This window comes from Pempheris klunzingeri, chromosome 23, assembly GCF_042242105.1.
Source record: "Pempheris klunzingeri isolate RE-2024b chromosome 23, fPemKlu1.hap1, whole genome shotgun sequence".
Classification (NCBI taxonomy): Eukaryota; Metazoa; Chordata; class Actinopteri; order Acropomatiformes; family Pempheridae; genus Pempheris; species Pempheris klunzingeri.
The window spans coordinates 2,469,110-2,496,682 of NC_092034.1; the positions used below are offsets into that span (position 1 = coordinate 2,469,110).

Here is a 27,573-nt window from a genome sequence, read left to right on the forward strand (position 1 = left end):
ACGGATTTAAAGATTTAAATGAAGGCCGGTGAGACGGAAACCAGAATATCGTTTACTCAGTAACTCCAGCGAGGTCACTCCTTCTGTCAGTGTTAAGATCATTTCACAATAAAATCATTCTCCAACTACTGTTGTTGTGACCAGAGCTGCACTAATCAGTCCTGACAGCTGTTTTTATCATCAGTTATTGATAACTAACCAAACTGCCGCTTTAATTTGCATTAATGTAATGTAGAAGTATTTATCTGCAAACTGCTAATTATCCAGTGAGGATCCTCTTTTTCATGAGTGAGGATGTTTGGGAAGTACATGAGCAGCTTTATTTTCAAGTGTGGACATTTTTTCTTCGTGAGTAGTTGTATGGATGTTTGTATATGGATGTAAGTGAAGATCATTTATAAAAGCAGTGGTTAGCAAAGGTTGGGGTTAAGAGAGCTAATGCAGGATGTCAGTGATGCTTTATGTACGTGTGTGTGTGTGTGTGTGTGTGTGTGTGTGTGTGTGTGTGTGTGTGTGTGTGTGTGTGTGTGTGTGTGTGTGTGTGTGTGTGTGTGTGTGTGTGAGAGAGAGAGAGAGAGAGAGACGGGTAGTGATGACCTCCTCCAGCTGTCTGTGGATAATGAGAAGCTGTCAGCAACAAGAGGACAGAACACACACACACACACTCATGGTTACACAAACAAATGGTCGTGATATTTGCACACACACACACACACACACACACACACACACACACACACTCATTCAGTCACAGTCCATCTTGCTACTCTTTCACTCGCAGCTGTTTGTGGGGACTTTGTACTGTAACAGGTTTATGAGGACTCGGGGCCTCCAGTCGGCACCAGATCACCTGATTTACATGAGCGGATCATCAGTGTGAGCCCTCGGTTAAGTGGACAACATAAGGTCCAGCAGGCAGCAGGATTGCGGAGGTCTGTGAGTCCCCGAGAGCAGAGAGCAGTCCTCTGTCGGCCCTTATGTTCAGTTTGCCGCTCGGCACTCGTAGCTTCTGCAGAACGGAGCCGAGTGGACGGCTTCAGTTTCACATTATCGCTTCCTCTGTAGCTCTGAAGCGCCGTATTAAGTGATTTTTTTTTTCTTTAACGTACAGATCAAAGGCTGAGAATGAGACTGTACTGGAGCGGTTTGAGAGACTTGAAGGTGTTTTTGGCTCAGCTTGTGTCTGGCTCCGGTCCCAGCCGACTACACCTGCTGTAGCCCGTAAGAGAGCGAGACGTTTAGATGGACTCACATAGCAGGACAGTGGAAAGACCCAGCATCCAGAATTAGTAGGAAAGTTACTAAATGTTTCCTCTTTCAGTGATAGAAATGTGTTTTCCAACATTATGTGGTAGGAGCTAATCAGACGTTCAGGCTGAATACTTTGAGGGGTCAGTGTGTGTGTTATCGTTCTGTTGTGAGCTTCACGTTCTCATAAACACGATATCAGGAAATAATTAATTCAAATGTGGCAGAAAACGTCCACGAAGGATGAACTGGTTTAGATTCTGGTGCTCGAAGGTCGACTGTGATCTCACAGAACACCTTTTTTTGGCGAATTATTAGAAAATGTTGCTCAAACGGGATGAAATGATCAAGTGATGACATCTTTATACGCAACATCGGACACTTTTCTGGGTTGTTAAGCACCATAACTCAGCGACAGACGATTGAGTTGAGCTTGTATTTTTGTTTTTTAGTGCCAAGCAGCGACAGATGAGGTTTCTTTAGTTTTATTTTGTCTTTGCCAGATGTAGCGTGCTTTAACTCGTCCAGCATCTCTCCATATCTCTCTTCCTTTCACACTTTCTCTCTCTTTTATTCTTAATTTCTACTCACCCTCCACTCTTCTGTCCGTACAGGAAATGGCTGCATATGTGCAGACGAACCTGTGCAAAATCTGCACATGATGCACGAGCAAGTGGGAGCGTAGCTTTACCAAGACGTCCATTTAGCCGTTAGCATGTTCCAGAAATAAAACAAGCTATGGTTGATTATTTTAACGAGAAAAAAGAGGAGGAGGAGGAGGCTGGCGGTGATGGAGAGATGACAAGAGGTTCAGGAAGAGAAAAGCAAGAGAATAATGGCTAGATAGTTCACACCGACTGTGGAATAGTAGTTTTGCTTGAGATGCACACGTGTGGTGTAAAACTAGAGTCTGAAAAAGAAGAGCAGCGTTCAGGGGCGGTGATTGAAGCCAAATGATGAAGCAGTGGAAAGGTTAGTCAGTCCTGTTCATGTGTATCTATCATAACTGCACCGCACACACTCTTTCTTCCTCCATCTACTGAACCCCATGTTGAAAATAACCACACTCACACACACTTACACACACTTACACACACACACGCCCCGTCAGGTTGGACCCCAGGGCTCAGTTTGGGAGGAAACTCCCTTTCTAATTTTCCTCATAAAGACTCTAATGAAGACTAATGACGGAGCAAGGTGTGTGTGTGTGTGTGTGTGTGTGTGTGTGTGTGTGTGTGTGTGTGTGTGTGTGTGTGTGTGTGTGTGTGTGTGTGTGTGTGTGTGTGTGTGTGTGTGTGTGTGTTTTAACAGCCTGGCTGCTCTGTCTGGGAATGTCTCTGTTCTCCTCTCACTCCTTCTTCCTTCCATCCCTCCATCATTTCATTCATCCATTTTCCCCCTCCTTTTAATCCCCCTCTTTATTTTCTGCGCTCCTCCTCGTTGTTTCAGCTTGTTTGTTCTTTTCTCTCCCTTTTGTTTCTCCCATCTTTCATTATTTTCACTCTGTTTTTACATCTTTTTATTCTGTTTTTCATCCCTCTCTCCCCCCTTTTTCCAGCTAATAAGAAGGAGGTGAATCCACCGTGCCGTTAGTGGGACGACAAAGCACACTGACGTATTTGCAATAAGAGGAAAAGAATATATTTAAAACCCAGAGAGACATTTCAGTCACAGGTGAAGGATGGCTGACGCTGTTTAAAGGGGGACATGTAGGGGACTATTTCTTTGGAAGAAACCAGTTCCCAGTTTAAATAGTGAGTTCTGTGTCCTTCTGAAGAGATGACACACAGAACCACAGTTAATCTGCACTGTGTTAGAACAACTCAGAGACGCAAATCTCAATGACCTGAAACCAAAATGACCTGAACGACTACCTGCATCACAGACCGAATGTATAAAGAAGAACCACGTGAAGCCTCAGAAACTCTCAAACAAACGTCGCTTGCTTCATCTGCTTGTTAAAGTAATAGTTTTTTTGGTCAGACATTCAGTATTAGATGGTCAGCTAAGAGCCTCGGGAGAATGGGAGCGTCGTTTCTGCAGAAAAGCACCTTTAAGTTGTTCTAACATGAAGAAGAGTTCTGCTCTCCATCTTAGTCCGTCAGCGCACAAGCAATGAATGACAGTAATGTAAGTTGTTAGTCTTGTTTAATGGCCTTTTTAATTTGGCTTTTAATCACAACCTGTGCACATGAAAGCATGCGTGCCTGTATTTCTGCATGTGGGTGTTAACAGTAGTGATGCCAGGCTGCACGTTAGGTTGCTGTCGTCTTAAATCAACTCCACAGCAGTGTGTTTGCAGCAGCGTACCCTTGTCGAGCCACACGTAGCTCTATAACACACAGCGCTTTCCTCTCTAAATTAAACTGTTCTGCTGCACATCTCCTGTGTAAACCCCCCCCCCACCCCCACCCCCACCCAGGATCACTGGAGGTGGTGTATTTTATGTCCTGACTTCATTTGGAGCAAAGAAAAGAAGAAGTGAGTTGTTAGATCGACCAGCGGCACCGTTTTCAGGTGGATATCCCGTTTAAAAATCAATAATAAACCTTTTTATGACGGGTCACTGTTTGTCCCAGACGTGTTTCTCACTTTTCATCTTTTCATTACCCATCATCCCCTGCCCCCTCCCTCTATCTTTGTACTTTAAATGCACCACATTTCATCACGGTACACCTCTCTCTCTCCTCCCCTCCCCTCTTTCTCTCCACCTGTCCGTTTCCCTTCATTTTCTCCCACGTCGCCTCCCCGATCCTTCAATCTCGTCTCCCCCTGCTGTCACCTTTTCATCCTTCCTCGTTGCCTCCTTCGCTCTCCGGTCCATCCTTCTTCATCTCTGGTTATTTTTTCCTCTCCGTCCATCGCTCTGTGTTTCTGCCTCCATTAGGGGGAAATGGAAAAAGTGACATCAGCTATTTGGTAAACGGAGAGAGATGGAGGGTGAGAGAGAGAGAGAGAGAGAGAGAGACAGAGGATGAAAGAGAGGATAGAAAAATGGAGGGCAAAGATCAAAAGAGTGACATCAGGAATGAGTGTGAGAGAGAAAGAGAAAAGGAAAACAAGAGAAGAGAAAGAAGAGTGACAGAGGTGAGAGGGGATTAAAGACAGAAGTATGAGAGAGACAGAGAGAGAGAGAGAGGTAGAAATCCATTATGGAGAGAGAGTGAGAAAGAGGGAAAGGCTTCACCTCATTAACTTCGTAATGCAGAGTAAATATACACTCTAAATGGAACATAGACTGTGTGTGTGTGTGTGTGTGTGTTTACTCCCGAGCTTCTGTGTGTGTGTGTGTTTTAAAGTACCGCAGTGTGTGTGTGTGTGTGTGTGTGTGTGTGTGTGTGTGTGTTAAAATCCCACAAAGATAATTTCACATCATGAGAAGACAAAATGCTTCATCAGCTGAATCTAATTTCTTCAAGTTTGGCGACAAGTGATGAAAGAATCAGGCTGCTGTGTTTCCATATTTGTCTCATTTCTATTGAGAAGAAAAAGTTCCTCCACACTTTGTGGATGACGTCTTCGTCCAGCTTTGTTTACGTGCGAGCAAAAACCGTCAGCTGGCGTTGGACTGTAAATATCCCTGAGCGCTTTTCGCGGCTGCGTTGGACGTTGAATATTAATAATTGGTTTAATCGACCAGTATTTCTGGTGCCGACTGGCAGGGTTAGCTACTTATAATCAATCTAAGGTTACTGTTTACCCTCAGTTTCACTTTATTTATCCGCTTCTTGTTTATTGTACTTATTTAATTTATGAGGCTCCATTTCTCTGCTTTGTAGTTTGTATTCAACTTTTGTTTTGTACTCTGGCAAAGTAATTTCCTTCAGGATCACTAAAGTTGATCTTATCTTATCTTATCTTTATCAGGTGCGTCCCAAATCTTCAAAGGCCTTCAGATGAGGTCGGAGTTTAGCTCCTCTGGTTTCATAGTTTACAGATTGTTCCTTTTTGTAGATGTATCAGCGTCCAGTTCATTTCACCACAATGTCAGATAGGCAGAAATCGTAAAAAATCCTTCTCATAATGGCTTCAACAAAATGTTTTGGGCGTCTGAAGACGTCAGCAGGTTGTATTTATTACGCCGTTTTATTACTTTTCAATTTTCACCAGGATTCATTGAGTAATTTTACTAATTTGTGTGTGTGTGTGTGTGTGAGAAACAGCACCAGACAGACAGCCGGTCATTATAATACTGTATATTTGCAGTCAGCTCAAACCCAGAGAACAGTGACAGACCGAGAGATCATCAGGAGAAAAAAAATAATAAAACAAAAACAAGAAAACGCTGAATGTTGTCTCTATCTACACGGAATATCCCTTTAACCCCAAACCCCACCCACTCTGACCCGAACCATAACCCCATCCCATCCCCGCCCCGCCCCGGCCCTCCCGTACACATTTCAAATAGTAATCAACAAATAAACAAACAAATAAAACACGCAGTGGAATAAACAAAACTGCAACACAACAGTCTGCACTCGTAGTAGGTCAGAAAACCAGGGGGGTAAAAAGTGTTTGGAGCCGAGGAGCGCTCGATTTCCACACCTGAAGTGCTCTTTGTCGCCCTAAAAGGGGCACTCGGGGACACCATCTCGAATCCGGCCAAAAAGGAATCCACGTGTATTTAAGTTCTTATGGACAGTCGTGATAAAAGTTTGCATCGGGGCAGTTTTAAAAGCAGACAAATCAAGCGCTCCTCGTCTTTTTTTTTTTTTTAAGTTTGACAAACACCAGAAAACTCGTGGACTACTTCCTGGTCACGGGGGAACGAGGGTCAAAAGGTGTAAAGGTCCAAAGTCGAGGAAGAGAATTCAACGTACCTTTTTTTAGGATATAATATCGTGTCTAAAAATCACTCCATTGTAATAAAAAAAGGGTTTTTTGTTGTGTTTTTTTTTTTTTTTTTCTTTTGAACTTTTGCATCATTCGAGAAACTGATTTCACAGGTTAAGGGTGATAGAAAATACTCAGACATTGAAAAGCTGCATCCAACATTTTCAGAGTAATGCCTCCTTACAGAGAGAGAGAGAGAAAGGGAGAAAATAAAGGGAGGAAGAGAAGACGAAGAGTAGAGGAAAAAGCTGCTTTATAGAAAAAAGGAACGAGGAAGAGTATAAGAGGGAGGAGCAGAGAAGAAGAGTTGGATGTAAGGAGTGTACGGAGGATAAAATAAGCCAAATGACAACACAAGAGAAGTTTTCCCATGCATTTTTTTCAGTCCCTGTACGGAAAACAGAAATGAATGAAACATCAGAGACAGAAATAGCCTCTCAAGTTGTTTTCCTCCTCTTCTTCTTTCTACAGTTTTTTTTTTCCTTCCCTTCCCAATGGTTTTTTTTTTATTATTTTATTTAAACCCCTCTTCCTCCAGTCCTGAGCTCCTCCGATCAGCTGATTACCGTCCAATCAGAGGGTGTTGACAGCCAGCCAGTGAGGTTGACCGCGAAGTTTAATCCATTTTTTTTATCCTTCGTTGTCGTCTTCTTCTTCTTCAGGGAACAGAAATAAGAAGTCTTCTCGTCTCGTCGGCACCAATCAGAAACGACTCATCGCATCGTGTGTTTGGACCATTTTTAAAAAGTCCAGATTGGTCCCTGGTGTCGTTTTTCCTCTCACGGCGTCCAACCTGAGTCCAGTCTGTTTGCTCCAGGGTGATATTCTTCTTCTTCTTCTTCTTCTTTTTTTTCTTGCATTTTGCTGTGAAATATCTTTTTTATATTCTTCAGTTCTCGAAACGAAACAAGGGATGAGAGAAGTCCCGGTGCAGGGAGAGAAAAAAGAGGAATGAACGGAGCGAAGTTTGTCAAAAAAGAGGAAAAGAGAAGACGTAGAGAGAGAGACGACCCCGGCGAGTCCAGATCGGGGCGGCCTCCTAGTAGTCTCGTTGTTTCGTAGCAACGTTTTAAAAAGTTTGCGCGTAGCAAAGGTAGAGTCCCGCCGGGGGGAGGTCGTCGCCGCGGTGATCCCGGCCGTGGAAGCCGTTGGTTGCTGTGGAAACGGGCTGGTGGAGTTCTTCTGTGCAGGAAAGGGGGGGCGGGGACAGGTGGGCGAAGGGGGCGGGGCTCGTGGAGGAGGCGGAGTCCCACTTCCTAGAACATCATGGGGGTCTTCAGGAACGGCCGGGATTCTGGGTAAAGAAGGGACACAGAGGAACGAGTAAACAAACGAGTGACAACTAACCGTTATTGATTTAATCTGATGTTTATTTTTAAGTGTGTTTTTCACGGCCAACAGTCAGAAATCCAAAGAAATTAGATTTGCCATCATAGAACTCTAAATCTGTGGCAAATAATCCCCTGAGGAGCTGAAACCAGTGAATTATTGCCAATTTATGCATAAAAACAAGATTTGTTAGATGATTAATCAAGTTTTTGTCCATTCAAACCAGATTTGTGTCACGTTTTCCACCATTTTTGTAGTTTTCCTTTAAAAAAAAAAGAGCTACAGCTAATGACTACTTGCATTGTGTGATTATTTAACAGATCTTTTAGTTAATAAAATGTCAGAAAATGGTGAAAAATCCAGATTATTACCAACGTAGTCTTATAAGTGGTTTAGTGAATTTAAAGCGGGGCTGAAACGAGTATCAAAACTTTATCAAATTAATTTGTATTAGTCAATTAATCAGCAAATTGTTTGTCCATTCAAACCAGATTCGTGTCACGTTTTCCACCATTTTTGTAGTTTGCCTTTTAAAAAACAGCTTCAGCTAATATTACTTAAATTACCTGAATATTCAATACATCATTTAGTCTATAAAATATTAGAAAATGATTACTGATAAAGTATTCCTATGATTGGATCAGTGACCTTCGAGTCCGGCTGAGTCCAGAACCCCCAGCATGGTGATGTGAGGAATGAAACTGATATATTGATTAGTTTGAGGTACGTTCTCTGGCCCCTCTGATGCTGATACTAGAAGTCAGAACTCAAATAAATCTCACATGTGGCCCTTTTTCCTCAGATTTCTGTCAGGAGCTGCAGGTTAAACGGCCGTTTGTCTTGTCGTCCTCCCGCTAACATGCAGACAGAGGAACAACTTTGAGATCGTGAGCTCTTTTAGCCGCCAACATGCTAAAGCTGCAGGCGTAATGAGCGACATCAGAGCAGGAAGTAGACGCTTTAGTCGAGATTATCGGAGCAGGACGTAGTTTTTTAAGCGCCTTGCTCTCCTGTTATGCAGCATCCGTTTATGATAGAAATCTCATATCTCCAATTTTGCCAGGGTCGGCTCTCCTCCTCTCTTTTCTTTCTCTCTTGTTTCACCTCCGTCGTTCTCCTTCCGCTCCCCGTAGTGCTGTTGCTGCACCCACCCACACACACACACACACTCGCACACACACACACTTATAACAGAAATGGACAGAAACACACTCTCATGCACACCTTCCTCTCCCTGCGGTGTCATTGTTTTCTGCGAACGTTGCAAAGTGTTTACATTTCTGCATAACAGCAACCATAAACCTGCCCTCCCTCCTCTCTCTCTCTCCTCTTTCTCTTGCCCTCCACTACTTTTTTTTTTTAACTCATCTTCCTCTGCTCTTTGTCGTCATCCTACCCTCTCGTTTTGTCCTCTACTCCTCAGTCTTTGTTTTTTTTTTTAAGATATGAAACAGGTTTGAGGTCCCCGCATTGGAATAAAAAAAAAAAAAAAAAACTTTCTTAAATTTTCTCTTTCATCTTGCGCTCGTTTCCTTCTTCATATTCTCTGCCTTCCCTCCTTTTCATCCCTCTCATCTCCTGCCCTTCCCTATTTTTATCACTCCACGATCCACTCAGACCCCCTCCTCTCCTCCTCTTTCATCCCTCTATTCTACATGCATCCCCTCCTCCTCCTCACCTCCCCTCTGCTCCCTCCTGTCCTCTATCTGTTACTCTCATATTATTTTTATCCCGACCCATTCTTCTCTCTGTCCTCTCCTGTCCTTTCTTTTTCTCCTTTAGGCAGCAGGTTTGGCCTGGTGCTTAAAAAACTGTCCTGCAACTTAAAAAGTCGCAGCTTTGATCCCCCCAGTGCTGTCCTTTAAAAAACTTTAATCTGGAACTTCACAGTTTCGGGCCATCGTGGTCGAACGTCGTCGGACGCTCGGATTTGTTCTTCTTTTTGTGGCTGGGCTCGTTTCAGTGAATCGTTCTGGCACACCTGTTCCGCCCGACAACTGATATCCTCACTATCGATGAACGTTCATGTCCGAGACGCAGGAAGCAGCCTGATGTGGAGTCGGTTTAGAAAAGAGCTCGTCCGATATATCAGCTAGATGCAGATTTGTCGTATCGACGTAAAAAATGTGTTTGAGCTCGTTTAGAAATGCTGTCACGTTACATAATTTGTCCACACGGGGGCGCTGATGAGCAGCGTAACTGTAAAATAGTCAAAAACTAATCTAAGGAGTCCGGATCAGTCACATGACCAGAGATTTTAGAGTTTTTAGAGTCTGTCAGGTATCGTTTCACAGTAACAAGCAACCCCCTGAACATTATCCTGCTTACTGCACTGCTTCGCTCTCATAAATCAATCATCTGGCAGGAAATATTGATTTTTAATCTGATTTTATTGATGTAAAAAATCATTTTATTGCTTCTGCTGTGACCTGAGCTGAGTGTTTAACAAAGCCGTGGAATAGTTCAGAATAAACCACACTGGTCATGGCCAGTATGAGATAAGATGGACTTTATTGATCAGCAGCATCAAAGGCAGCAGGTAGAAACGTTATGCAGGACAAAAAGATAGAAATACAATAATTATTATTATTTACACTTTGTGCCCCTTTAAAACAAGAGGACGTCACCACAAAAAGAGCCTCAGAAAGTGTTTAATAGTCTTATATTCTGGTTGGTTAAGTTTTAAAATGTATTTACTGAATGAATTGAAATCAACTCATTTAATATTCTTAGTTCAGAGTTCAGGTGTCACTGACTGTTAGACGGCTGATTAATATGATTAAAGACAAATAGATTTTACACTAATAAACTTTATTCAGACAAATGCTGTAACTGAACCACTTGATAATCAAATTTAAGGCAGTTTTTGTGATAAAAATGTTAAATCACGTGTGAAAACAGAGTGACAAAATGACAAGTGGTTCAGTTACAGCATTTGTCCGAATACGTTTATTAGTGTAAAATCTATTTTTGTCTTTCTTTATACTTTTGCACGGACAGCTCATGTATTTGTTCGACTGTTTTCACATGTGATTTAACATTTTTAGCGCAAAAATTGCCTTAAATTTGATCTAATAAAGGATTAAAAAGTCTTTAAATCCAGCTTGGTGATACAAGTAGATGCCTGGTGTGGCTCAAACAGTCCATACAGTTAAAATCATATCTAAAATAAAACGTCATGCATCTCATTTAGATTTTTAACTACATTTTGCGTGAAATCATTAATTGTGACATCACAGCGTGAAGCAGGATCAATAACGTAGTGTTTGTTTTCCAGGAGGTTTCAGGGTAAAGTTTTCCCTGTGAGCTGTGAGTAACTCTCTCTCTCTTCCTTAAAGCATTGCATTGTGGGATACCATGTCCCATCGACGACACATTTAGAAAAAATCAAACATTTCTGGTCCCTTTTTTTATTCTTATTGCACCACAGAGGTTTTATTTAAAGCTGTTTGACTCTTTCTGCTCATCCTTCCTGTTTACTGCTCCTCCTTTTACCTTTTTGTCAGTGTTTTGACCTGGCAACCCTGTTTCCCTTCGCCTCTCACCTCCATCTGTCACCATAAAACACACCTCCAGCCTGTGTGTGTGTGTGTGTGTGTGTGTGTGTGTGTGTGTGTGTGTGTGTGTGTGTGTGTGTGTGTGTGTGTGTGTGTGTGTGTGTGTGTGTGTGTGTGTGTGTGTGTGTGTCCTGGTTAAAAATGACACTGACCTGCCTTGTTAAAAGTCTATCTGCTGGGTGGAGGAAATGTCACCAGGTCTGGGAACAAGGTCACATTTTTCAACTCCCTCCTGAGGAATCTGCACACTCCTCCTTTTCCTCCTGCCCTCCTTTTCCCTCCTCTTCCTCTTTTTTACGCTCCTCCTGTACATTGATTGTTCCCTTCCCCTTTCCTCGCCATTTCTTTTCCCCCCATATCTTCCTCATTCCCCTCTTTTCTCCTCCTCCTCCTCCTCCTCCTGCTGCTGCTTTCTCCCTTTGCTCCTCATGACCTCTTTTCTTCTCTCCTCTCCTCCACCTGTTCCTCCTCGTTCCTCTTTTTTCTCAGTTCTCCTTGCTCATTTCTCTTTTTTCTCCCCCCTTTTTCATCATGGATCTTCTCCTCCTCCCTTCATCTCTTTTCCTCTCTGACCCTCATCCTTCTTCTCCTCCACCTGTTCTTCCTTCTCCTACTTACATCCATTTTATTCTTTCCTTCCATCGCTCTCCTCACACCTTCCTTTTCACTCCTCTACCCTTTTTTAGCTCCGCTCATCCCTCGTTCTTCTCTCCTTCCTCCTAGTTTTATCCTCCTCTCTGCCCCTCTTGAGTTCCTCTACTCTTCATTTGTCCTCTTCCTTTCTTTTCCATCTTTCCTCTCACTCTTTTCATCCTTTATTCCATGTTTTCGCGCTCCACCTGTTCTCCACTCTCTCCTTTTATTTCTTCTTCTTCTACTTGTCCATCCTCTCTGCCTCCCCCTCTCTCCCCCTCATTTCTTTCTATCACCCATATTCCTCAGATACCTGCCTTTTTATTCTTCTGCTTCTCCTCCTTCAATCAGTCCTACTCTTCCTCCCCTCCCATCTTTCCTCCATCCCCCCTTGCTCCCCTCTTCTTCCTCACTTTCTCTCCTCCACCTCTTCAATGTTTTGTTCGGCCAATTAGTCCGGTCGGCTTTAAACAACCGAGAGAAACCGATCTCGCCTCTTTTTCTTTTTAACCTCCTCCTCTCTCTCCCCTGCTTCTCGTTTTTTTTTCCTCCCTCCCTTCTTTCTCTCCCTCTCTTTTTGATTGTAATGCGATGTCTTTCTTTGTATTCAGCAGTTTTCTCCTCACTCGTTAATTAAGAGTGTGGAAGGTGAGAGAGGCAGGGGAGAGGTGTGTGTGTGTGTGTGTGTGTGTGAGTGTGTGTGTGTGTGTGTGTGTGTGTGTGAGTGTGTGTGTGTGTGTGTGTGTGAGTAAACCACCGAAGGTGCAAAATGCTTTTATGGCAGGAGGGATGAATGTGTGTTTGTCAATGTGAGCGTGTGTGTGTGTGTGTGAGCAAAGCAGCAAAGGGGTCCTACTGGGCCAATCAACATTAATGAAATCAGGTGGGTCTGTGTGTGTGTGTGTGTGTGTGTGTGTGTGTGTGTGTGTGTGTGTATGTGTGTGTGTGTCGGAGTGCTTGGCTTGCAGAAGAGAGGGGATCTAAAAGGGGTCTAAAGAGGAGAGAGAGCTAATTAGAGTTCCCTGTCTCACCAGAGTGTGTATCAAACACACACACACACACAAATACAGGTACAGAGTGCATGCACACACACACACACACACACACACACACACACACGGAGGAAGTGTGTGTGTGTGTGTGCTTGTAGATATTCATTTATACACACGCAGAGTTTCAAGTGAAGGTTTTCAATGTCAGGGAGGACTGAGCACAGCTGGTGGAAAGAGGACGACACATGCATACTAACACACACACACACACACACACACACACACACACACACACACGCTGCCACTGTACTTGTGAGGACCCTCATTGGCATAATGCACTCCCCAAGTCCATAATCCCGACCTAAACCTAATCTCTGAGTCTTAACCGTCAAATAGTCTTCAGAGGAAGTGAGGAGCAGATCTGTCTTCGCTCTCCAAAACTGTCCTTGCTTACAAAATATCCTCCCTCGCTTTTATAATAGTGTTCCAACACTGCAGGGATACTCTCAGCTCCTACTGAGTGTCCTCTCTTTTCAGACTGTCTCCTTTTTCCAACAGGTATCCTCACTTTCCCCCCAAATAATCTGAAAATGTCCTCACTTTTGCACAGTGGAAAATGTCTCCTACTTTCTTAAAATGTCCTCACATTTCACATAAATGTCCCATTTTTTTCTCCAAGATGTCTTCAGCTTGTAGGTGTCCAACTCAAATCTGTCCGCAGCACAAACACACACACACACACACACACACACAACCTTAAAAAAAGAAATCGGGTCATGTTGACGCACAAATATCAGCACGTACACACACCAACATAAGCTGAATGAAATATTTCCACACACACTCACATGTGTGTCTGATAAGGTGCACATCAAAGGGAGGCCACAGTGTCTCTGTGTCTGCTTAATGTCTCCACTAATCTAGCCTGGGCCCCAACACACACATGTGCCTGCCACGTGTGTGTGTGTGTGTGTGTGTGTGTGTGTGTGTGTAAAGACTTGTAAGTCTGCCTTTGAACACACTTGTGTACAGTGTCATATCGGTTAATATGTGGCATGTGTGTGTGTATCAGCATGACTCTGTACACATGAGTGTGTATCAGACTGAGCCTTTGTGTGTTTTATGTTTTTTTTTTATTGTTTGTGCGTGTGTGTGTGTGTGTGTGTGTGTGTGTGTGTGTGTGTGTGTGTGTGTGTGTGTGCAGGTACCTTGTACAGCGCCGTTGTCTTGCTGGTTTCCATTAAGTTCAGGTTTATCCTCGGCTACAGCAGCGTCTGGTATGAAACAAAAAAGACAAGACAGAGTCTCAGTGGGTCGGCCAATAAAAAAACAAACAGCACCTTGTAACCGCGTGCAGGTCAAAAACAAGCTGCATGTACAAAGAGAGCCGAGCCACCGACACAACCATTGTCCAGAGAATTGGACTTTTTGATGTCGTTTTGGTTTCTTCTCCTCTTGATGTTAATTGTCAAAGCATTTAAACGGCTCTGTTAAAAAAAGGTTTGGATATTAAGAGGGAAAAAACCATTTGGCTGCTTCCTCACAACAGACTCATTGCTGTGCCAGGTCTGTGGTTGTTGTTGTTGTTGTTGTTATTACCAATAGATTGATAACATTTCTTCACTTAAAGCCAATAATGGTTAGTCACAGCTCTACTTAATCTAACTTTTATTCACTTTTTAGTCTGTGAAACACCAGAAAATGGTGAAAAATGGACTCCAATACTTCCAGGAGCTTTTTATGGTGAGCTTTTTATGTCCAGAACGCAAATATATTCAATTTATTATTGAAGAGGATGGAAAAAAACACCAAATTCTCACATCTGAGAAGCTTTTTTTTTTTTGCTCAATAAACAAGTTGGACAATTATTTTGCTCTAATGATCAACTAATCTAATACTTGTGCTGTTGATGATTCTAATTGTGAAACCAATAAATAGAAGCACATGTCCAGTACTGAGGAGCATCAGTCGTTCGTGGTGGAGCTGCACAGACAGATTAACTGCACATTTACTGCTGCTGGTGATTACACCGAGGTTTGTGGAGGGAGGACAGAAAAAACAGCAGCAGCCAGTAAGCAGTCCTGTTTTTACAGCTTCAGTCAACAAGTGATAGTCGAGGTAAACACAAGGCTGGAAAAACATGCCACAAACATAACGCACGAGCCGAAGAGAGGGCCAGAAACACAGAGGGAGACGAGCCAGGACGTTCAAATCAAAGACGAAGCTCAAGAGAAAATATAACAGAAAGAATCTAAGCTGAAAGAATATAAACAAGAAAGAAGAAAAACAAGTTTGGGTATTAGAGAGATACTCCGGCAAAATGTAAGAGAACCAAGCGAGTAATAAAAGAAGGGTTTAAGAAACAGATGGGCTGGAAGTCACAAGGCAGAAGGACAAAAAGTAGACCACAAACAAACCGACAAACGGCCCGGCGTACCGTTCTTGTTGTTGGTGTTGTTGTTGGCGGCGTGCAGCGGCTCGGGGGAGGGGGAGGACGAGGACGAGTGTTTGAGAGCGTCCTCCACTCGCTCCCTCCTCTTCGACTCGAACTCCAGCGCCTCCTGCAGCTTCCTCTTGGCCTTCTTCTCCTTCTTCAGACGCTTCTGGATGGAGGCTGAGGGGAGAGAGGTGAGCAGGAAATACGATCGTGAGAAAGGAAACGTCTCCTCCTGGGTGACTTTTGTCGCCTTTCAACACTTGTAGGTGACGACGGCCGAAGCAACGACATCATTAGAGCGAGGATTATTATTATTCAAGCTATTATTTGCTCTGATGTTGACGTGAGCCCGCCTGAATGTAAAACAATATCCTCATATGCGACTCTCAAACTGGGATATATGAGCCATTTCAGCGCCCTCTACAAGAAAAACTGGGATCGGCCACAAAAAAATAAATAAATAACTCAGGTTATAGTCACAGATCGGTTACGTTTAGGGAAGGAAGCTACATTTGTGGTGAAATAACTCAACATTAACTTTTAGTTTCAAACAGGACACGAGCAGCAATGTCCTGAGTGACAGTCCTGTGTTTGCTCCATCCACTCTTTAGAATCCTAAAAAAAAAAAGTGGATGTAGCTTCTTGATCTGAAAAGTGAAGCCAACGCCAGCAGGGGGCGACTCCACTGGCTCCAAACAGAAGTCAGATTGGACATTTTCCTGCTCTCAGTCGCTATTTTACTGTCTTCTTCAGCACAGCAGGATGTTTGTTTGGGAAATGATGGTCTCATTTGGAGGAGAATGGACGATAAAGCAGGGGTGGCGTTAGGGCGGGGCTATGTTCGTGGAATGACCGTCATATCTGGCTCCAAAATTAAGTTGGTGACGCCCCGAATGCCAAACCTGAGGCTTCAAAATGGCGGCCCACTGCCTCCTTCTCTCCCGACACAATGACTACAGCTACAAATAGTCGCCGACGTAAACATTGTTCACGTGAACCCCTTTGTTTTTGGCACAGACCTCTGCTCTGTAGTTCGGAGGTGAGCTGTCGTTCCAGACTCTCCCTCATCTCTCGTTCCCTGTACAGCTCCATCTTCAGCTCCCTCTTCTCCGCCTGGATCTGTTTGTCCTGCACCCGGGCGTTCTCCACCGCCACCTTCAGCAGGCCCTGAGACCAGACGAGACGGTCGGTTCGAGTCTCGTTACAGAAAAATCAGCCACATTCTTGACAAACACACAGATGTTGATGAGACGAGCCATATTGTCGGCGCTGGAACTAAAGCTGGTACTAGTATCATTCTCTGAAACGAGGGACGAAACATCTGGGTAACATCTGTTTTTAAAAAGTTTTAATATCAGCTGTTATAATGTTGTTTTTCTCCACAGTATTGCATCTTTTACTGGAATAACGGACAAGTTGCTTGGAGTAATTTGCCTATATAGTGGAATTATTCGGTTTCAGCTCATTAGTAATATATATGATCATAATCTGTGTGTACTTGTTGGGAATAATATCAAATCCTATAATTTCATTAATGTTTAACGCCAAATTGTTTTGCACTTGATCCTTTACAATAATTTTCACATAATTTTTTATTCTTATATTCTATAAATACGTCCTATATGTTGTCTAAATGTTTCGATATAAGAAACATTGTCGCTTTGTCGCTCGCTTCCCTCTAAGATACAGTTTCTTCCTTATCTGAAGCATCAGGAACTTTTCTTGGACTCGTCTTGTGTTTATTTGTTCATACTTCTTCTAGATTTAGCTCACGCCGTTGCTACGGTTGCTCATTGGCCAATCAATCGCTTGGTGTAAAACACACTGGTCAGTCCTGGTGCTCGGCACGGGGACGTCTCCACAGACTTAAAGCAGTAACACCCATCGAATCTGTCGCCGATTCCTCACAACAACCGAACACGGCAGTGTTTAGAAGCAGAGACGGTTAAAAACGGGGTCTGACCTGTATGTTGGTGAGCAGGGTCTCCACTGACGACAGGCCGTCAGCGAATAGGAACGGAGCGGGGAAGCCGGGGGGCAGGGCTTGTCCCAGCGAAGACTCTTCTGTGAAGAACAACCATTGAGAAAAGACGCACGTGTTAATACTTATTCTTATTCTTCATTCTTTGTGTGTGTTTGATTCCTCCGAATTTAGTTTTATCTGTCTACCTTCTTTTGTTTGTTCTGGTTTAATGTTTTATTTATGGCAACATATTGCTGCCACATTGATTTAAAAAAAAAAAAAAAAAAGATGTTTTTTCATTTTAATAACAAAAAAATGAGGACAAGAGTTTTTGTGTCTTGGCATCTTCTCCTTATTAATATGTACAAAATTAACATTTCTTGTCATGACAAGTCTTCTGCATTATAAATTCAAGGATTCAGGGAACTTTATTTGTCACACCAACACTCGTTTACACATGGTCCTGTTAAAAATAACAAATAAAATATAGAAAGTAGAGGTCCTATATGAAATAAAAACAGAAGTACTTGGTGCAGGTAGGTGTGGGGATGGGATCACCACCAGAGTTCAGCAGTCTAACAACATGTCAACATATCTAAATGAAAAAAAAAAAAGAAATACTCTTAATGCCCATAATTTTAGTGTTTTAAAGGATTCAGCTGAAAGGTGTTGAAGTGGTTATCTTAGCTCAACACACAGTCCAAGTAGTTACATGTAACAGCACTTTGTAATAAATCTAATTGTAATACTACAGTTACTAATATTGCCATTAAAAAAGCTTCCATGTAAAATACGACCGGTGTTCTGTTGCAGTGCAGGAAGCAGGAAAACCTTCTTCTGGCATATTTCTGGACAATGTGGGTCAGCAAAGCCAGCGGGACACGTTTGAATGTGACTGACTGAGTGCGTCCTCCAAATCAAAGCATTCCAGTTTTAATTCAAGTTATACTGAAGAACTTTTAGTGGAGATTCGACAGAGAGCACCGCTGCCTGAGCTTTATCGCCGGGGTTAGAATATTTGTTAGGAAAGGAAATCAAATGTAATAAGGTGCTTGTTGCATTTTGATTTTCAAAACTAAGCTTCCCAACCCTTTAAATCCACAGTTTTAACCCTTTAACCTCCTGCTCAACCATATGGTAGAGCACATTTTGACTCACTATATCTTATTGAAAACATGTTTTACTTACGACATCTCAACCGTTTGGTGGAGGCCAAGATTTCAAAAATGTGGGGTCTGTTCATAAAAAAACATTTTGTAATTAGTGCCCCAAGGAAATAAAATATATAAAGAAAATTTTCATTACTTTTTTCTTGGTGAGGACGTTAAAGGGTTAAGAACCGAAATACAAGTGTGTGTGTGTGTTTTATTTTAAATATTAAGAAATAAAATGTTTCCATCAGCGACACGACGCCACAAGCTCAGAGTGAAGTTTATGAAATGTTGATGTTTACGAAGGTATAAAAGGCAACAGAGCAGCATCGGAGAAATCAATTACACCAAACACACACACACACACACACACACACACACACACGTGGAGGGGTCGTTAGTATTCAGACAATCATGTGAGGTACTAATTGGCAAGGATTAAAGACATCCTTGATTTGTGTGCGCGTGTGTTCGGTGTTCATTGCGAGTGCGTCACAGTGTCTGATCAGCCCTTAATGCCTAACACACTGACAACTGGGTTAACTCTGCTGTGAAATTAACGCTGATTAAGATGCACTCGAACTTTCTCTCTCACACACACACACACACACACACACACACCATCTTTATCCCCTATCTGCCACTTCATCCATACATCCCTTTACTCCACCGTTCCTCTCTTCCGCTCACATATCTTTCTTCATCACCTTTTTCTCCACTCGTTTTGCCGTCATCTTCATCTTTCTCTGTCACTTTGATTCTCATCCTTTTCTTTCTTAATTTCCTTCATTTTTCCCCTAATTAATTCCTCAGTTTGAAAGAATCTTCCCTTTTTTCCCAGTTTTCTTTCCTCTCTTTCTCTTTCCCTGCACATGTTGGTAAAGCTTTTCAGACATTTCATCTCATTGTGGCGAGGAGGAAATCTTATTCTCTCCGTCCCCCCTGGAAAAAAAAAAAAGTGATAAGACAATGAGAGGAAGAGGAGAAAAAAAAAAGCAGTGGATGAAAGGTCAAAAGTAAGAACATGATGGAGGGAATTTGAGGAAAAACTGGGATGAAATAAAAATGGAGGAGGTGAAGAACAGAAAGAGGGAGTGTTTTTTAAAAAGGATTAAAAAGGAAAGAGGTGTTTGGATAAAAAAGAGGGGAAGTAAGAATGAACACTGGTTTTAATGTCGGACTAACGTTTCATCTTGGGTCAATCGAAGGCTTTTATTTTGAAAAAGGAGCAGAAGGTGAGTTACACAGCAACATTTTACGGCTCGTTATTCAGTCAGTCAGTGTTAAAAATAATCACAGGGTTCCTGAAAAACTGAATATTTAGTTGACTTTATTTGCCAAACATTTAAATCAAAAGTGGGATTTTCAGCTCTAACATGTTGGGGACAGTCGGCCTCACACACACACACACACACACACACACACACACAAGCCGACCAAGGATGTGACACACACTAAGGTCATTTTCCATCACAAACACAGGTTTAGTTTATTATGTAATTCAGCTCCAGTAATTGCTCCAATATACCTTCCAGATGGAGGGAGGCCACCGAGAACATTTTGTTGTCTGTTATTTCCCCCTGAGACGAGCAGTAAACACTTTCTGTGTCTGAGTGGCTTTTAAAAGTTTTCCAGTTATCGCCGTGATTTAAACACCCGCCTGCATTTTAATGTTTTTACGAACAGTCCACGAGAGTTTGAGTACAGTTACAGCGTTTCCCAAAGTTTCACTCGACAGTCGGAGGCCTCAGAGTTTCGCTGCTTCCCAACATACTAAGTAATACTGACGCTGAAAAACTGAAGTTATTGATGAACAGAAGTCGGTTTAACCCAAAACACTCAGTGTTCTTAAAGTCGGGAACACAGTTCCACATTCATTGACCTCCGACCTCTGCAGATTTAAGATTTAAAACCTTAAAAAGTTATTCTTCAGCTGGTTTTGTTGTTGCTGCGTGATGTTTCTTAATCTTTAAAGAGCACTGATACTTTTCAGGGTTATTAAGATCAATAAACTAGATTTTCACTTTGTTGATCTTGACGCTAATTTCATTATTATATATCTATTTAATTACAAACCAAATTTACTGTGTGTTCATCTATATCTACACATATTTATATCTAATTTACTGTATTTATTCATACAGAGGTGATGGAAAAAGAGGCCTTAGAGGATTATTTGGATCACAAAATAAAAGTTCAGTTGTTCTCAGTACAAATATCTGATTAGGGCCACCTAGCAGTCGATGTTTCTTTGTAAAACAGGTCACATATTTGCTAAAAAAGCAGGAACAAGGTGATCAGTTTGAGCAAAGAGACTAAAAACAAAAGGCTGGTTAACGTCTTTCTTAAGAGCAGCACATGCCGAACTAACTAAATTAAAGTGCTGCATATAAACCTCAAAGCTCTCCGAACCTGTTCACCACATCTTCTTGTATTCCTTCATCCTGAAACGTCACACAACACAAGAGAAAATCTCCACCGTCAAAAAAGCCTGACGCGGCCGAAGCCCTCGTGCTTCACGCTGGAAAATAAATGAAATAATCTAGTCAGTGCTGCGTCACAGCGATGTAGATTAGAGATTAGACATAACGTGACAGTCGGTGACGTAACATTTAAACGGCACAGTCAGAGAAGCTGACTTTCCTTTTTCTTTGTTGCCCTTATTGATTGTAAAAAGGAAGCTTCGGCAGCATGAATGGGAACGAAGGGAAGGAGGAGGAGGAGGAGGAGAGAGGAAGAATTAAATGAAACCAGAATGTGTTACAAGAATGGAAAATACAAAGAGGGGAAAAGAGAGTGTGATGGAGGGAGGAGAGGCCCCGCATGCTTTTAGTGGGCGACCTCTTGACCCCTTTTAGCCATGCCCCCTTCACTTAGCCTCCCTCGCCGACTCCCCCCTCTGTCCCTTCATCTATCTCTCCCTCCCTCGTTCCTCTGATTGATGGCTCAGAGACAGGTGATCAATAGGAGCGGCAGGACATCCTGATGCTTCTGTTTCTCTGTTTGTGTGTGTGTGTGTGTGTGTGTAGTCCTCTCTACATGTGTGTTTTCAGTCTTAGTGTGTGTGTGTGTGAGTACAGTAGAAGAGGAAAGCCCTCCTAAGTGAGGACAATTTGTCAGTTGTCAAAATGAAATGGGTGAGGGTTTAGATTAAGGTGGGTAATGGAATATCCTCACTTATTTAAGAGTGTGTGTGTGTGTGTGTGTGTGTGTGTGTGTGTGTGTGTGCATTTATGAGAATACCTTTCAGTGTGTTTGTGTGTCTGAAGGTGTGTGTGGTCCAACCTTTGTCCTTCGTTATTTTCTTGATGGGTGCAGCAGGGTTGGGCAGTGCAACATCTGCATCAACTGACACCAGTCCTGTCGAAGGGAGAAGCACTGTGAGTGTGTGTGTGTGTGCGTGTGTGCATTAACACACAGTATGATTGTATTTGTGTACACAGTGACTGTGTGTACAGCATGTTCATATCTGTGTTACAGCCCCACACTGTGTGTATACTTCTATACTGTATATGTATATATGTACTGTATGTATGGATGTTATAGTAGCTCCACAGTATCTGTTATTTTTTAAGTTATATTGGTCTTTATACGTATAGAACGGCTGCAAACAAACTTATTTTCTCTTAATTTTTCTATTATTTTCTCAATCAATCATTTGTTTGGTTTGTAAAACGCCAGAAATGTCACACTTTCCCACAGACTTCAGATTGTTTTGACGAACCGACGGTCCAAAAATCAAAATATATTCAGTTTACTGTCACAGAACATTAAAGAAATCAGAAAATCTACACATCCAGGAAGCTGAAACCATTAGAAATTTGCCATTTTTGCTTAAAACTGACAAATGATTAATCATTGCAGCTGTAACCTACTTTTGCTTTTAGCCATATTGGTCTGTGTGTGTGTGTGTGTGTGTGTGTGTGTGTGTGTGTGTGTGTGTGTGTGTGTGTGTGTGTGTGTGTGTGTGTGTGTGTGTGTGTGTGTGTGTGTGTGTGTGTGTACCCAGTCTTTCGGGCGAGCTGGAGGCCGAGCTGCTGGGCTGCGACTGCAAAGGAGTGTTGGTCTCATCAACAGATGGAGAGAGAGAGGGAGAGTCACACACTCTCTCCTGGAGAGAGGGGGAGAGAGAGAGAGAGAGAGAGAGAGAGAGGGGGGGGGGAGAGAGAGGGAGAGAGAGAGAGAGGGGGAGAGAAGGCATGAATGAGTAAAGTGTAATTAAGAGCATCGATACAACAGCGAGTCCTGTTGGATGTGAAGTCAGTCATTATAGGTCTTGCTATGGTTACTATGGGTTACCGGTGACTGGCATTGATTTCTATGTTGGACGTGCAGCAAGAAAATAAAGTATATATAAATAAAGAAAAGAAGAGATGATGCATGTTATTTATGCTATTTTTTCTTTCTTACGTTGCCACAATAATAGAACAAGGTAGATTTCTATGAGTTGAGATTTTATAAACACCTGATAAATGTGTCGGAGAGAGGAAGGAGCTGTTATCCTCTCTTTATCTGATTAACACCTGCGTTCTGTTTCTTACACCAGAGATAGTAAAGACATGAATAAGTTAGTGATTCGACGACCACAACGTACAGAAGAAAGGCAGCTAACTGCTTCTTCAGTCAATCAATAAACTCAATTAAAAGAAAAAGTAGTTTTTAACCATTTAATTCCTTAATTTGTCATCAGTCCTCTAAAGTAATGGGAGGTAATAACTGGTAACCAGTCTGTTTGCTGAAGAACCTTAATATGTTTAGTAAACTTTATTTAGGAGTTCCTCAAGGAACACACTGGGGTCCTCCTGTGGTTCTCCTTTTAAAGAGAGTGTGTGTGTCGTACCTTGATGACGGGCGCTCGTTGTGCGTGAGTGTGTATCTGCTGGGCCGCGGCAGCCATGTTGGCGATGGTGTTGAGGTGGTTCATCTGCGACATCGCCATGGCTACAGATGCAGGCGGCAGCCCCATGGGCAGCAGAGGGTGGGGCATCATCATGAAGGGCAGGTCCAACCCTGGGGTGAGACGGAGGGAGGGAGGGAGGGAGGAGAGAGTGGGTGAGGAGGAGAAGTTTAATTAAAGTGAGAGAGAAATAACAAGGTCAGATCCTCATTACTTTATTTAGCAAGTTACAGTTTATATTCTGATAGTAAACAAGTGGTGCCTAAATATATTATATAAATATATTATACTACATTATAAGCTACAGATACTAAATACTACTGATCAGGTATTGTTTGATAGTATTATTAGTGTAACAAGGTTTTAAAGGGTTCAAATCTTAAAGTAATCTCAGAAAAATCGCCGTCCACCAGTTTCCACCTACTACTTTAATGTTAATATTAAGATTTTAGAGCACTGGGATGAACCATTATATCACTGCAGAAGAAGAAGAAGGTGAAATTAGAGCATTAAAAGAGCGCCGGTCAAACCTCAAACTAACAAAAGACGACGTGGAGAACGTGGCGAGGAGAGAGTCTCCAACTTTTCCGCCATGCGTGAGAATCTTTGCAGTTAGATCGACCATATTTCATATTTTTTTCAGTCTTTAAATTCATTTTCTTTGCACAAAAAACAGCTTGTTTGTAGTAAAACTGTTAAACTGACGTCCAAACTTTGTCGCTGCTACTTAACACCTTTCAGCTGTTGTGTTTTATTGGTTACTGGAAAGAAACATCGATACCGAGACGATGAAATTCGAGTGAAACGAGCCTCCTGGACTGTGCGAGCAAGCTTCTCACTGCAGGTGGCGTCAGATCAGATCTCAGATCAGCCCTTTCTCTGTTTTTACTTGTGTTTTTATTTGTCTTCTGAGGACGAAGTGGGAAGCGAAGCCGGAGCGGATCGCGTCTGTGAACTCGCGCTGAACTTAACCTTGAGGAAAAGCGAGAGGCAGAGGTGTCACGTCAGTGTCAAATGTCTCGCTAATAAAAGTTGACAAAGCAGAGGAGGAGGGAGAGAAAGAAAGGTGGAGGTCAACGGGTTAAAGGGTGATGAGGTGAAAGATAAAGGTCATTCCGTCTTTTTTTTTCTCCCACATTTCCTCATTGTGATTCTTTCCAGTCAGTTTTTTTATTTTTATTTTGCCCCCACCTTTGTTTTTCATCCTTTCCTCACTAGTTTCATTCGTAGTTTCTACTTTTCCTCCATTTTTTGTCGTTCCTTTTGACTTTTTTCTCTATTTCATCCTCCTCTCTCCACTTTTTTTGGTCATTTCTCTCCCTCCTTCCCCCCTTTTTTCACACTCCGACAACACACCGAGCTGCGTTTCTGAGGACGTTCCATTAACTTTGATTCATCCTTTCACGCTGTACCCCCTAAAAAGCGCAACCTTGACCTCCGACCTCTGACCCCAGACCCCTCCAACTCCGTTTTTCAAAGGCAAGATGTGCTCTATGGGAGAGGTGCCAGAAACACACACACACACACACACAAAATAGCAGCGGCTGCTTTCATTCCAATGAAACAATAACACTGATTGCTGTTGTCGTGACGACTGAAGTGATAGAATAATCAATGTGAGTGTTTGTCACCTCCCGCTGTCCAATGTGTGTGTGTGTGTGTGTGTGTGTAAATACATTACTTCTGCAATAAGAAAAAGAGCAAGTATGAGTGTGTTTGTTTGTTTGTGTGTCCGTTCATATGTGTGACTGTGTGTGTGTGTGTGTGTGTGTGTGTGTGTGTGGTGTTGATAAATTGAGTCATTTAGTAGAGTGTGTGCTGATTAATCCAGGCAGAGTGTTAATACAGGAGATGGGAACAGATTAAATGGCGTACATTAACAAATATTGCCAGCCCTTTATTGTGTGTGTGTGTGTGTGTGTGTGTGTGTGTGCCCCTCTTCCTTGTAGTTCATCTCTAAGTGTGTTGTCTCTTTGGATATATATCCACCTTTACATTTGCGAGTGTGTGTGTGTGTGTGTGTGTGTGTGCTCACTGTTAGCCAGTAGCTGCTGCTGATGCTGGAGTTGTTGTTGATTGACAGCTCCGATGGCCGGCCCCCTCCCACCACCGCCGCCGCCGCCCCCTCCTGCTGCACCACCTCCTCCAGCTGCTGCTCCTCCTCCTGCCGGTGCTCCTCCACCGGCTCCAGCGGCTCCTGGTGCTCCACCGTGGAGCCCAGCAGGAGGACTGGTGAGTCGCTCCTTATCCCAGGAGCACTCGCTCCCTCCTGGGGAGAGACGAGCACACAGAGACATTCAGACCCCTGAGCGGTCACCACTAAAGACCTGATCCAAGTGTCACAGTATACAGTCCACCTATCGTATGGGACCATCTGACAGCTCGCTCAGCCACGCCCCCCTTAGTTACTGTTGCTATGCCTGTCAAGCCGTCCATTGTTGCGCGGCACACACACAGTTCACTATCACAACATTGGTGGATTTACCATCAAAATATTTGGTAAACTTCTACACGGCGGCTCAGACAGAAGCTGCCAGCTGACTTACGGCGTCCTACTGTCACTGTGGAGGCAGTTATGATTTCTAAAAGCCATCATCGCTGGGCCCTTAGAGCACGGAGGGCCCGGTTAGCCCTCTGGATGGTTTGAATGGTGAAAAATGATGTAGTCCTGCGGCTCGTCTAGACTTTCCAAATGTTATCGGACTGAACGGATCGAATTCTGACGGTGAAACGAGTCATTTTGAGGTTGTGACTTTGTGGCTTCAAAGCCTGGTGCTCCTCCCACAGGATGGGTTCTGTTGGCTGAAGCAATAAAATCATTCATAAATGAAGAAAAATCATTTTGAAATCAATATTTTATATCAGATTATTCATTTCTTTAGCACAAAACTGCGTAATCCGCTGGATAAAGTACAGCGAGCGGCGGCCATTATTGCAAAACAAAGTCTTGAATCATCCTGAAGTTGATCCATTAACTGGTTTACTTCATCCAGCCGCTAATATTATTCTAATAAATCTGGATTAACACGCTCTTTAATCTGATCCTCACACCGCTGCTCACATGTTTCTGGGAAACATGGCGGATATCAGGACACCTCAGAGTGCGTTATTGCATTTAAACCACGGCTACTCGTGTGAGGGAAATAAGCTTCACGCATTTAAATTTTAATGTTTGTGTTCAGTTGGAGTGTTTCGTCGATGAGCCGTGGAGGTTTTTTAGTATCGATCCTAAAACATTTGGGCTCATTAGTTGTTTCATTATTTATTATTCATTAGTATGAACTTTTTCTTTTTTAAAATTGGTCAGAAAAAGTGTTAAAAACCACAAACAGTTCAATCACAGTAAATCAAAGACATTTTTAATTACGTAGACGTCATGAAAGCGTTTGTTAATTATTGATAAATACATGATATAGTAGCAGTGATTAGTATTCAGCGTAATAAAGACGATTATCAGTTTGTTATCTTCAGCATAAAGTCTGAAAATGACTGTCATCAAAAGAGTCAAACAATTACTTTCCCTCCTCACACCTTCATTCCCGTCTCCCCCATCTCTCCCCCATCTCTCTCTCTCTCTCTCTCCCTCTGTGCAACACTGCCTCTCTCGCCCTCCACATTTCTCTCTCTGCTCCCCCGTTCCCTCTCTCATCCATCTTCATCTCCCTCCATTAGTTTGAATTAGCAACCGTCTCTCTCTATTATTGCCTACTGAATTCCCTGTGCTCAGTGTGTGTGTGTGTGTGTGTGTGTGTGTGTGTGTGTGTGTGTGTGTGTGTGTGTGTGTGTGTGTGTGTGTGTGTGTGTGTGTCTGTGTGTGTGTGTGTCTGTGTGTGTGTGTGTGTAGATGACAGCTGGGCCTCATCCCCTCTGCCATTTACACCAGGGAAGAAAAGAAGTATAAACAGATGGGCAGATGTTCCCTCTCTCTCTCTCTCTCCCTCTCATTTTTTCCTTGGCCTTGTCCTCTCCTTCTCCGCCTCCCTCCATCATATTTCTTTTTTTTTGGGGGGGGGGGATTCTCTCCATCCACCTCTGTCTTCTCCCCCTTTCAGTGGCTCTCTTGCTCTTTTGATCTCAGTCCACTCGACTTTAATTCAACTCGACTTTAATTCAAATTTAGCCGCTAAAAGAAAAAGTCTACAGCTCTGGATCCACATCTGTTGTTCTACCTCTACACACACACACACACACACACACACACACACACACACCCGTCAGTTAAACCCCACACCAGTAATGTCCAGTGTGGTAGTGTGATGATCCTGGACAGCGACCTCTGAGGCAGCCGTCCACTCACACTAAGTTTTCCACAGCTACTGAGCTGCAGGCCTTCAGCAAAACCATAAGATCTAAAGCAGGGGTGTCCAATACGACTTAAAAAAATAAAAAAAGTCCTGTTTGCGTCTTGATTGACGTACAGGGCGGCCTACGGGTCCCCGACAGGGACATGCACGGTCAAACGTGCTAGCTACTAGCTAGCCTTTCAGTTTATATCTACTAAAGAAGGGATTCTCTGGGGAACAGGACAGGACG

At 42.9% G+C, this 27,573-nt stretch overlaps 1 protein-coding gene across 1 annotated transcript in view; it reads right to left on the reverse strand.

Moving 5' to 3' along the window:
* Nucleotides 1–7,275: 7,275 nt before the first annotated feature.
* Nucleotides 7,276–27,573, reverse strand: part of dachb (dachshund b) — an 85,622-nt gene continuing 65,324 nt past the window's right edge. Inside the window, exons 5-13 of the mRNA XM_070854692.1 lie at nucleotides 25,076–25,309; nucleotides 22,984–23,153; nucleotides 22,149–22,254; nucleotides 21,429–21,503; nucleotides 16,993–17,093; nucleotides 16,049–16,196; nucleotides 15,030–15,206; nucleotides 13,801–13,866; nucleotides 7,276–7,375 (exon numbers count right to left, since the gene is read on the reverse strand). Coding sequence (XP_070710793.1) covers nucleotides 7,338–7,375; nucleotides 13,801–13,866; nucleotides 15,030–15,206; nucleotides 16,049–16,196; nucleotides 16,993–17,093; nucleotides 21,429–21,503; nucleotides 22,149–22,254; nucleotides 22,984–23,153; nucleotides 25,076–25,309 — 1,115 coding nt within the window. The 3' untranslated portion in view covers nucleotides 7,276–7,337. The remainder of the gene's footprint in view (nucleotides 7,376–13,800; nucleotides 13,867–15,029; nucleotides 15,207–16,048; nucleotides 16,197–16,992; nucleotides 17,094–21,428; nucleotides 21,504–22,148; nucleotides 22,255–22,983; nucleotides 23,154–25,075; nucleotides 25,310–27,573) is intronic.